This window comes from Typopeltis vanoorti, chromosome 4, assembly GCF_054136105.1.
Source record: "Typopeltis vanoorti isolate ZY-2024b chromosome 4, IOZ_Tvanoo_1.0, whole genome shotgun sequence".
Taxonomy (NCBI): Eukaryota; Metazoa; Arthropoda; class Arachnida; order Uropygi; family Thelyphonidae; genus Typopeltis; species Typopeltis vanoorti.
Genome location: NC_143552.1, coordinates 129370131 through 129382776, shown reverse-complemented (window position 1 = coordinate 129382776; position 12646 = coordinate 129370131). Strand labels below are relative to the sequence as shown.

Genomic DNA, 12646 nt, shown 5'->3' with positions numbered 1-12646 from the left:
AAAACATCGCAATTGAGGGGGGTCCGTTGTTTGGACCCCCCAATTGCGAGGTCCAAACAATGCCAAATTTCACATTAAATTTTTTTTTTTTAATCAACCAGCATTTCCTGTAACTTGTGAGTTTGTAATCAATCTGTTGTTTTTTCTAACTTTGGTTTTCCAAAATAGAGAAATAAATATTTTTTTCCAATTTTTTTTTTTTTTTTTTTGTTGCATTAAAATAATTAAAAGTGATAAATAAATTTTTAAATACACAAATAAAGTTTTTGTTGTTTATTTTTAGTTTTTTATTTGTGCATAATCAGATATCAGGTTGGGGGAATGTGATCTATATAAGAGAGTAGATTGCCGAAGAACTTTTTATAGAAAAGTAGCTCGCGTAGTAAAAAAGGTTGAACCCCACTGCACTATGGTATATTCAGCTGGCATTCACTTTGCAGCATGGAAGCAAGTCCATATGCATCCAGTTTCATAAAAAAATAGAAGGAAAAAAAAGTGTTTATCAGGCTATAAGAGTGAAAGAGTATGTGATTGGGAAAACTGATCAAAAAGTAAGGTTCTGTTAGGAAAAAAAGTGTGTTTATAAATGGTAGATGGAAATGAACAGCATTGAGTTTGGACTAAGACTGAATATTTTTGAAGTGAATCTGAAATCTTTTGAAAAGTTTGCCTTTATCTGTGATAAAAATCAATACAAGGTCAATAACAAAGATCAATAAACTAAACAAAGTTTATTGCGATTTATATGAATAAAATCATATCTGGAAGTTTCAGGATTTTTTATTTTTTATTTTTTTCTCATAGGGACTACAGAAGTAGTTTGTTATAGTTTACACTTTGCTATAGTGAATTTCTTCAAGAACAGCTTTGTGCCAGTAGGCTTTGGTCAGGTTTTCGGTAGCTGTTATAGTGAGCAAATTTGTTTTAAAAAACTTGCTCACTATAACAAATAGTGAGCAATTTACCCTTGCAAAGCACATCTCCTCCAGGAGAAGTGCTTTGCAAGGGTAAATATTAAGAATAGTGATCAGATCTTATTCTACCTTTACCATGAGTTGCTTTGGACTTGCACTACGGTCAGGGTCAGCTAGACTTGCAACACTTGCAGGTGCAAACTTGACTGACTTGTCTGTTTGCTTACTTGGGAAATGGAGTAAAGAACCAGGTTTATATTTAAAATAACTTGGTATCTTTAACATATATTATACCCAAGGTAAAAAACTTTCTACATATATATATATATATTTAGATTGAGTATTTCTGACTTGCAAAGCATCTTCTTGCAAATGAAACTTAAATTATTTCCATATTTAGAATGATATACTGATTTAAAGGGAAGAATGGATCACATACCTATCCTTATTGTTTTCTGGCAGTATATTCTGTTTTGCATGAATGCCTAAATCTAATATTTAATGCATTTAAGCTGTTAATAGAGAAAAACAGAAAACAATTTCAAAACAGGAATAGGAAAAAAAAAAGTATTACCATCATGATATATTGCTGTTACCATCATGATCTGAAATTGACTAACAGATCATCAATATGGACAAAAAAAAAAAAAAAAAAAATTCATGTCATATCAAAGTAACAATAAGAATCAAATTGCATTCAAATCAGCTCTTATGGCATTTAAATAGTTATTCTACATATCATTAGGTTTATGCTATATGTTTATTTATCTTTTTTGATTTTATACATCTAGCAAACTGAAGATGTACCAGTTGAAGAGCCAGTTAAAGAGCAGGAAGTAGAAAGTGAAGAATCAGTTAAAGCTGAAGCCGAAGGAGAAACTACTGATTCACCATCTGGCCCAGAAAGTTCCATGTCTCCTACTACACCTTCAAGCCACAGAGAAGAAATGGAAGTAGATTTACCTGAACCAGCTCCAGATTTCTCCAGTAAAAGTCCTGTGAAGTGGACAGTAAGTCTCTTATATGTTATTTGTGGATGCATGTATGTATCTAGACAACAGTCAGCCCTTTTAAAATCTACTGTTAGCCTCTTTCTTTTAAGGTTACACAGTGGTCAGCATTGGTGAATTGAATACATTTGTGTTGCTTGTTCAGGTAGCTTATGAATGTATTTAATCTTTTGTGACTGTGGGGGCCAAATAGCAAAAATATCATTATTTTTCCACATTAAATACTTTTTACCTACAAAAAGAAGGTATGGCCATGGGCTCCCCCCTCCCCCCAAAGTCTGGCTCAGATATGTTGATGTGTTTGCCATTTGACCCCAGGGCCATGAAACGTTAAATGCATTCCTAAGCCACCTGAACAAATAACGCAAACATATCCAATTCAACATCAAGATTAAGAACAATAACTCTCTTCCTTTTCTAGACACATTTGTCACACATCTTCCCTCAGGTTGCCTCTCCTTCATTGTCTACTACACACACACACACACACAGGCCAATACATACATAAAAATTCATACCACCGTCCAACACAAAAACTGGGGGTCATCAGTGGCCTCAAACACAGAGCCCTAACAATTTGCTCTAATGAGCAAGTGCTGAACAAAGAATATGAAATTATTAGCTAAATGTTTGTAAAAAATGGCTACAATCAAAAAACAGTTCAATAGATCCTCCACCAAAAATACCATTAAAAGCAAAAAAAATATTACAAGAGGGGTGCTTAAGGGTCAAAGCTATATAACTCGAGAGAAGACCTCCACATAGCCTTTAAAGGAATGCGAAGAACCGACAAGGGTTTCTGACCTAATGTCCAATCCTCAAATTCTCATGGTGCACCCTGTTAGGTATCTACCTGGATACTGAATGAACGAGGATGGGCTGGCAATTTGGGATTTAGCCTACTAAATTGTATTCTTCATTGGCTTAAACCAAAATAAAAATGATGGTACAACATGACAGAATTTCATGCCGGATGGTGCATCGCCTGATTAAACAACGCCCCTGCTTTTTTTGCCAGGGAACCAGGGCAAACTGCGAAAAGTCAGCTACTGGAACAAATCCTAAAACCCACTCCAACTCAACATCACCAGAGTTCAAGATCGGTACTATGAACATAAGAAGCCTGAATGGCAAAGAAATGGAACTGGCTGTTGATCTGGAAGTACCAGATTGACATAATAGGGGTGACTGAAACAAAAAAAAAGGCAAAAACTGGTGAGATCTTTCTGAGCAATAAATACAAAATGTTATATTCAGGCAATGACAATCAAGGAAAAGAAGGATTAGCCATAGTATTCAACACTAAATACAAGGCTAGTCTTCTTGAATGGCAGGCAGTCTCAAGCAGAGTGATGTGGGCAAATATCAGAATGGGGAACTGGACAATGAGACTTATTTGTGCCTGTGGTCCACAGAAGGGTCTATTAAGGTAGAAGTGAAGGAATTTTTTGAGACTTTAGAGAAAGAAACTGACACAATGAAAAGGAAAAGTTGGTCCTTGTTGGGGATCTAAATAGCAGAGTAGGAAATGATTGTCAGACATACAAAAATATTTTGGGAAAATTTGGAGAAAAGAGCAAAGCTGATAATAATGGCAAATATTTTTTGGATTTCTGCTCAGGACATGGACTGGAAGAACAAATTGTGTTATTACTAACACAATGTTCCAACATAAAAATATGCATAAATTCACATGGAGAGAAGAAACAAAGAATAAGAAAAGTCTCATTGACTATGTTATTGTTCATAGTGATGTTTTTTCTCTGGTGCAGGACACCAGAGTGTACAGAGGATTTGAAATTCGAAGTGATCACCATTTAGTCTTGAGCAGGATAAAATTGAATTTCATATTGAAAAGAATAACATGTAAGAAATTTTTAAAGTGAATAAAAGTTGAGCAGCTCTCAGATGTGAACTGTAGACTAAAATATACAGACATGATTAATAAAAAATGAAAGAGTTTGAGAACCAAACCTTGGAGATTCAGTGGCAAGCCCTCAAGAAAACACTGATTGATTCAGCCAGAGAGGCATGTGGTGAAATTGTTTATAAGGATAGAAAAATCAGAACTCCATGGTGGACACTGGAAGTTAAAGAAGCAGTGAAAGAAAAGAAGAAAGCATATCAAAAGTTCCTGCAAATAAGTCAGCTTGTGCCCTTAGAGAATACAGAGACAAATGTAAAAATAGCTAAATGAAAGTCATGGGAAGACTTTAGTAAGAACATAGAAAATAAATATCAGCAGGGGGGGCAAGATATTCTGGAGGTTGTTGAAGAAGCTCAGAAATGGAGGAAAGAGTGCTGTAAAAGGAATTAGAGATAATAAAAGTGACATGAAAACAGGAGGGAAAAAAAATCCTTGAAGTATGGAGTAATTACTTTGAAAAATTGCTAAATGAAACAAGCAGGGAAGACAGCACAGTGGTAAAAAACACTGACCAGGCATGCAGTCATGAATACATAACCATATTTGAAGTTGAAAAAGCCATCAAAAGCCTGAAATGTGGAATAGAGCTCTCATAGTACCCATATATAAAAAAGGAAATAAAACTGAATGTGAGAATTACGGAGGTATTTCTTTACTGAGTGTTCCTGGTAAGATATATGCAAGTATACTTGAAAAACAGTTGAGAAGGATTGTGGAAGAGAAGCTTGGTGAAGTACAAGCTGGATTCAGGCCAAATAGAGGGTGTCAGGATCAGATTTTCACTTTATGAAAAATAGTTCAGAAATCATGGGAATATAACAAAGATCTATATTTAAGTTTTGTAGAGCTGGAAAAGGCATATGACAAGGTGCCGAGAAAGAAGCTATTCAAAACGTTATAGTTATATGTTGTCAATGGGGCATTATATCAAGCAATACTTAGTCTTTATATACAATGAAAATAGGCAGAAACATTGAAAATATCAACTGCATTGTGAATGGAGAACATATAGATTTTTAGTGAAGATTGTAAATTAAATATGGAAATAGACAACAGAATCAACAAAGCTGGTATGGTAGGAAGTCAACTGAATAAATTTATATGGAATAAGAGAGAAAATTAGCCAAAACACTAAATTAGCTGTATACAAGACAAGACAATATTCAAGTTAATTTTTTAACTTATGGAGCTGAGAGCTGGGTTAGATGTAAAACACTTGACCAAAGACTAGAGACTGCAGATATGAGAGTCCTGAGAAAGATTAGGGGCATGAACAGATGGCATTAGTGACAATATCATATTAAAAACGAGAATATTAGAAAAGAACTTGCCACTGTCAGCATACAGGAATGTGTTAGCAGAGCTAATCTTAGTTGGTATGGTCACTTAAACAGAATGGAAGAGGAAAGATTAGCAAAACAAGTGTTTTCTGCCAAGTTGGCAGGAAACAGACCCAGAGGAAGACCAAGATTTGGGTGGATTGATACAGTAAAAAGTGCCTTTGAAGATATAAATATAAGATCTGATAATGCTGGAGTCTTGACAAGTAACAGACTGATTTGGAGGAAAATTGTAGATAGGAAGTTAGTAATGATGTAAATTTTTCATGTAGTACTATCATATCATCCTGTACACCCTTGAAGATATATATCAGGAATTTGATGATGAAGAAGATTACAAGAATGCCATAGCCATACATTAGGAGCATATCAGAAAAAATAGATAGAACACTACATTAATACAATATTAAGGCAGCTTTCAAACCTCCTGCAAAATTAAGAAATTTACTCAGCTCATTCAAAGATCCTCTTCCATACCTTGTCCATCCACTGGTTTATAAAATTCAGTGCACCTGCAACGTATCTTACTTAGAGGAAACAGGGTGCACCATCCTAATAAGCAGAGATGAACATAAACACCACATGAAATTCCTCCACTATGGTAAAACAGGCCTGTCCGACCACACACACTGCAATCATGTCAAAGAATTAATTGGAAAGGCACCAAAATTTTTTGAAAGAAAGTTCAAAGAAGCCGGTGAAATGCTGAAACATCATCCAGATCTAAACAATAATGATGGATTAATAATTCCAAGAATCTGGAGGACCCATCTTCAACCTATATAGCATCCAGAACAACCCCAAACAGAAGAAAACCTTAATATGAGAGGACTTTAGAAATTGTTTAATGTAGTTCTGACATAAATTTTATATCATCGCATATTATTACACTGATATGTAGGAAAAGTTTATTTTATTTTGTGAATTAATTTTTAATTTTGTATATATTTTGTTAAGTAATATTTTTAATATTTTTTTTTTAGTTGAAGTTTTTTTATTTTTTTAACCAGAGGTCAGGCTAAGGTAAACAATTAACAAAGCATTTAGATTTGTGTTACTTTTGTGTAGTGTCATGTAGCCTGTGTCTTGTACATATGTGTCTTCCTGATGATGACCTCGATCGGTCAAAACATCAAATATTATTTTCTTAATTATAAGTAAAGTAATTATTCCAACACTTGTTTTGTCTCCATAAATTCTTCACTATGAATGCTGTTAGCCTCATTTATTGCCCATAATTTTGTAGTATGCTTTATAGTTTTGCAGATATATTATATCTGCTGCTATATTATATCATAAACAATATATCTGCCGTTTAGCAGATATATTGTTTTTGATTTAGCAGATTGGGTTTGAGGATATTTGTTGAACATCACCGATTTGTAACACTGCAGAAAGATAAGTAATTTTTTCAAATTTTTGGTAATAACACTGAGTTACGTTATTGTATTTATTTGCTTTATAAGTGTGTGAGTTAGACTGAGTTATTTAGACATAAGAAAAACGTATATATTTCCTTAAACTATATATTTATGGCACCTGAGTATAGCAGAACAATGGCAGCCAAGATGTCTTTGTTGGATAAGCTAAAGTTGTGTGATTTTGTATATTGTAAAATTTGTGAGATCTATTTATCACGAAAGTTGAAAGATTTGTGAAAGTGAGTGAAATTGGTGTGAGTGTGTAATAAATGATTTGAGAGTGAATGCAGAGAGAACAAATTACCTGATAATTGTGCAGAGAGCATTGATAGAAGACTGGAAAATGTAAATATCAATGATAATACTGAAAGTGCTGTGGCAGAAGTTCAGGAGAATGTGGACCATAGACCTGAATAAAGAAATAGCACTCTTACATGTAGTCCTTTATTTTGAATTGAAAGCTGCAGAAACAGCAAAATATTACTGGGAACAGAAAAAAGACATGAGGCCCAAAGTCAAAAAGAAAATTGTAAGAATGAATAAGAGAAAAGAGTGTATATAGATAATTTGTTATGGTGATTCTGTGATATAGGGAATAATTCATGAAAGAGCTACAAAATCTTGTTTCCCTGGTGCAAAAATTAATAATATTAGTGATGCTGTCAGAAATGCAGAAAGGGAAGATGAAAGAATTAATTGTTTTGGCAAGAACTAATTGACTTGAGAGGTGAGAAGTATTGTATGAGGGAGGATGTGAAAAAGTTATTGGAAGAAGCAAAAAAAAGTCAAGTGAGAGGGTGATGCTGCCACTTATGATAGAGGCAAACTGACTTCTCAGTTTGCGTCCATCAATACGCAGAATGAATCAATGAATGAACTAATGAATCATTATGCAGGTTGTGCAGAAGGAATGATATAGAGTTTGTGGACCTATGGACTGAGTTTGATGGATGTAAAGGTTTGTACAATGCTGATGGACTGCACTTAAATGGATTCAGAGTAAGGTGTCTGGATCTTTGTTCACTGAGAGTGTGGAAGTGTAGACGAGTGTGTGTGAAGACATCCATGAAAGTGAATGAACAAAAAAAATGCAGAATCTAGTCTCTCTCTCTCTCTCAGGTCAAAATATCATATGGGATAGTTAATGCAGAATGTAAAGGTAGTTGGAGGCTGAGGGAAATGATATAGTTTCTATTGTAAAAATTCTATATATAAATCTTTAGTCTTTATGATATATTTATGATGTATAATGAGTATAAATTTTTTTGTTGATTGTGTCTACTCCTCTATGATATTATATCATTTCCTTAAATCTTGGAAAGGATATAAGATTATAGAGGATCTTATATCCTTCCAAGGATATAAGAGGATTTTTATACAGTGGGTCCCATTTCTGTGCCTCTACTATAAGGGATTTTTCCCAGACTTGAAGACAAGGGGGGGGGGGTTCTTTTGTTCTCTTCTACCTCTTCATCCTTGTGTATGGAATTAACATTTTCTCCTTCTGGAATGGCGCTCCCCTCTTGTTCAGAGCCTAATGATCTAGACAAATAGTTTGCTACTACATTGGTCTTCCCAGGGATATAATTCACTTCTCCGTTGAACTCCTGCAGTTCCAGAGTCCAACAAATTATTCTTGAGTGGGGACTATTCCAGCCTCATTAAAAATGTGTCCCAATTATTCGACCTCCTTCAAGAAGAATCGACACTTAGAGCACTTTAAAGAGAGACGTGCTCTGTTCAACCTATCCAGAACACTTAGCAGAATCTCCCTGTTTCTTCAATTCTGACGAGTAAATTAAGAGGTCGTCCTGGAAGCATATGACTCCCTTCCCTAATATGTCTGAAAGAATGGAGTTCATCAGGCACTGAAAACTCATGGCTGAATTTCTGGCTCCCTGAGGAAGTCGACAAAGTTGATACTTTTGCCACCTTGTGGTGAAAGCAAAGTATTTCCTGTCTTCCTTCCTAAGGGGGATCTGAAAATAGCCTGAGTTTAGATCCAACTTTGAAAAGTACCTTGCTCCTTCCAGACCTATGAACAATTCTCGATCTTGCACAAGGGAAAATCAATGGGTCTGGTGACCTTATTCACCTCTTGTAGATCCAGAACAAACCTCAAGCTACAGTTTGGTTTCTCTACTAGAATGAAAGGACTGTTCCATTGGGAGTTAGATTTCTCGATGACACCTGCCTTCTCATAGTCCTGTAATAATTCCTGTAGCTTATCCATGTGTTTTGGGGAGGTTTGATATTGCTTAATGTACACAGGAAAATCCAACGTGATCTGAACAGCATGCTCTACTTTGTCAGTGCAGGGTAAGGAGCTAATCTCTTCGGTGAAGGCTCTAGGGTAGTGCCAGAATATCAAAGAGAAAAACTTCTCAATCTCGGTCTTTTCCTGCTCTGACTCTGTCAAACTGGTAGCATTGTATAACATTTTTTTTTTTTCATTCATCTGGGCTCCCTTCTGAATTCACTACTTCAATGTCTAACACCTCATTCATTTCCCTTTCATTCCCTACTCTAAATTTTGGTCGGTACTTCCTTCCACAAAGGGAAATTGTTCCGTTCACAAAGTCGCACCTGAACTGGTACTTCTCCAAGAAATCGAAACCCAATATGATCTGATCACTTGTATCTGTGACGACAGGAAGGACCAGCAGTTCATGTGAGAGACTCACAGGGGGAAACATGGTATGGAAAGCTTCACATTCACCTTCATCGTTGTTAGGAGCTCAACCCTGGCAATTCTCATAATCTTAATGGGCCTTTCCAATTCAACGATGCCATCAGGGGAAATATCATTGAATTTTTTGACCAATGATATCAGAATTACGGATATATTAGCCTCAGTGTCAAGGAGAATGTTACATGGGATCTCTTCAACCAATTCCTTCACAAGTGACAATGGTAGCCATCCTCTTACTTCTGCCACCGCCACACTTTGCATCTTGTAGGAATCGTAGATAGATGATTTGGGTCTGCCAACCGACTCGTCAGGGAACACAGCAAGGGCTTTTCCGGTCCTACGTGAATTTAAACTTTCCTCATTTCCCTTGCACTGTTGGCTTCCTTGTATGGGGAAGTCTATTACTACATAGTGATTAGTACGATTATTTGGCTTGCATCCTGTCACAATCTCTAAATTTGATGATGTGTTTAGCCCCACCTCCTTCTTGCACCCCTTATGATCTAGCATCTCTGCTTTCCTTTCTATTGTGACGTGTTCCAGTGGTCTCTGATGCTCCATGCTTCCTCCAGATTCGGAGCGGTCAGAATTATTCTTGCATCTGGAGCATAGTGAGACTTGGGTACTGAACTTTTCCAGTAACATTTGCCTTAGAGAAGAGGAATGAGATATCTCTCCTAATATTCTTTCCTTCTCTATAGCCAATCTACAACATCCTTCCAAATTCCTAGCTTGTTTCTTGTAAACCACCTCTCTTAGCTCATTACATAACCCCAATCTAAACTGCTGGAAGGTTACCCACTCAAGATGAGATTTCTCCTCCATGCACACGCTCATAGACTGTGCAATCGATAGCAATCTATTAAAGAAACTGTTCACGCTCTCCTCGTCACCTTGTACACACCTGTATAGTTTCCACAAGGTGGGACTTTTCACACAGGAGAACTGAGAAATTAGTACATCCTTAAATTTTGAATACTCCAAAGTTTCCTTCAAAATAGGAGAGGAATATAGGAAGCATTTAGCCTTTCCTATAAGCTTGCTTCATAGCAAGATGAGGAGTTGGAAATCAGTCCACCTGCCCATCTTTCTTAACTCTTCAACGTAGCCAAAGAAAGCCAAAACGTCGTCTGTCTCCTCTCCAGAAAATTGTGGGAAAACTTGCTATGGATTAATAGTCAGGAAGAATTCACTATCATCCATTCCAGAACTAGATGGTTCTGGAATGGATGATAGTCATACTTGTATATTAGTTTACACTACAAAATTCCCTTTCTTCCAAGATTTTACAAAATTATACTCTTTAACTGCCTGATCCCAATTTCAAAACCTACTCACTTTAATTCACCTCACTGATTGATTTAACGAGTGAATCAAATTCTGTTGGCTGCGCCATTTGTAAAAATTCTATATATAAATCTTTAGTCTTTATGATATATAATGAGTATAAATGTTTTTGTTGATTGTGTCTACTCCTCTATGATCTTATATCCTTTCCTTAAATCTTGGCCTATGGTGTATTATTTTTCTTCTTTACTTGTTATTTCCTCAACTCTAAAATTTTGTTCTATACAATTCTTACAGACTCTACCCTTATTATTACCTCTAACCCTTGGCCGCTATAAGTGTATTGCCCACGTGTATAAAACTCGATAGACAAAGGAAATGCCTCTGGCTAGAGCCAATTTCTTTGTTAGAATACTAGTGTTAACCCTGTTTCAAATTTCAGAAAATTTATTTGTTTACGCTGCACAACCAAAATTCTATAAATAAGAGAAATTTCTTTATCTAAGCGCAAACACCTAGTATTGCACACTATCCTGTATCCTTTCCTTCTCTATTTCCAAACACAATAATCTAATATATTCTTATTTCGCACCAGTCATGACTATCCCCAATAATTTTACGCATAGGTTCTCTTTATGAGTGGTGCATTGAGATTAGTGATCAAGTTATTTGGTTGACAAGAAAAAAATTTATTCATTACCAATAAAGCAAGTTACAATTATCTTCATAGACACTAACTTAACTAATGTTGGTATGAATGGTAAAATAAGATAACTCAACATAACATGGACATTCTAGTTCCCTTATGACATGAAATGCTATCTAATACTATTAAAATGGGATGTCCTTCCAATTACTTAACACTCCTAGATTATTTTTACACATTTAATGGTTCAAGAACTACCCGACAATGACAAACTAAATTATTTTCACATTGCACCTTTTCAAGTTCTCTGACTCAGATCAATCATTCCCTATTCATGGTTCAACTCCTAAGGTCCTACAACACTTCATTAATCACAATTCTAATTAGTCCCTTTTACCGTCACAATCTAACTTTCTTTGTATACAAAATTTTGAAAAAAGTTCTTACTTTACCGAGGTGTCGGGATCTCACTGGCTTATGCTTGCGATCATCAATTGGAATTATACAGCTCGCGTTTTCTTCATCTGGTCCCTTTTCAATGAGGTTACCTGGCTGATACGTTCCTTAGGCTCTTGCTTCTGGAAGGTAGATACACGAATACGATCACAATTTTGCCTACGATGTTCACGAAGCATTGCTGCTGATGTTGGTCCACAAGGTTCCACATTTCCTTCTCGGCCAACATTGACCTTCTGCTATGCCAAGACCTATGCGCACTTTGGCATTCTACATGGCCACATAGCCGCTCTCATTCATCTCACCCCAACCTCACTGGAACTGCCTTTCTCTGGGAACGACTGGAACAGATCCAAGGCAAAAGCTACATTTTTGTGTCGCCAAGAACTACATACTTCCTTGATGACCTTCACACGGCACTTCAATTCCTCTGCACTCCGTTCCGACTCTTCTCGATCTTGTCCACGGGAGACACCCCCCCCTGTGCGCAACGTAGACCTTTGCGTACATGATGGCCTCAGGTCATGATTTAATCTTATCTTGTCTGAGATTTTAGCCTAATGTTCGCATGCTAACACATACTTCACCTGTTCCTAAATTGCTTCCTTTCTTTTTTTTTTTTTTTTACATAAGACATTTGACAATACAATATTCAGGCAAATTTCAAATCAAGGATGTTATTATCATTTTATTTACATTCAATTTCCTTTTATTAATATACAAGTATTACACGAAAATGTAGATACTTGTTAAATCTGAATGAAAGGTAATGTATTATAAACTCTCTTTCATTCAAGATTTAACACTATATACTAATGTTAGAAGCAACAGGAATAACTGTGAGGAGTTTTTGGCATTGGTTAGCACAATCTCAGCAAAAGTTATAAGCAGTGGCGGTGCCTAGTCTTTTTCTTGTGTGTGCGATTAATGTTCGGCGCCTTTCCAAAAAAGTA

General features: G+C 35.9%; 1 protein-coding gene across 1 annotated transcript in view; it reads left to right on the top strand.

Moving 5' to 3' along the window:
* The window catches only part of LOC150107671 (uncharacterized), a 236160-nt gene that overhangs the window by 205903 nt on the left and 17611 nt on the right, over positions 1 to 12646 (top strand). The window contains exon 12 of the mRNA XM_090392165.1: positions 1706 to 1924. Coding sequence (XP_090248291.1) covers positions 1706 to 1924 — 219 coding nt within the window. The remainder of the gene's footprint in view (positions 1 to 1705; positions 1925 to 12646) is intronic.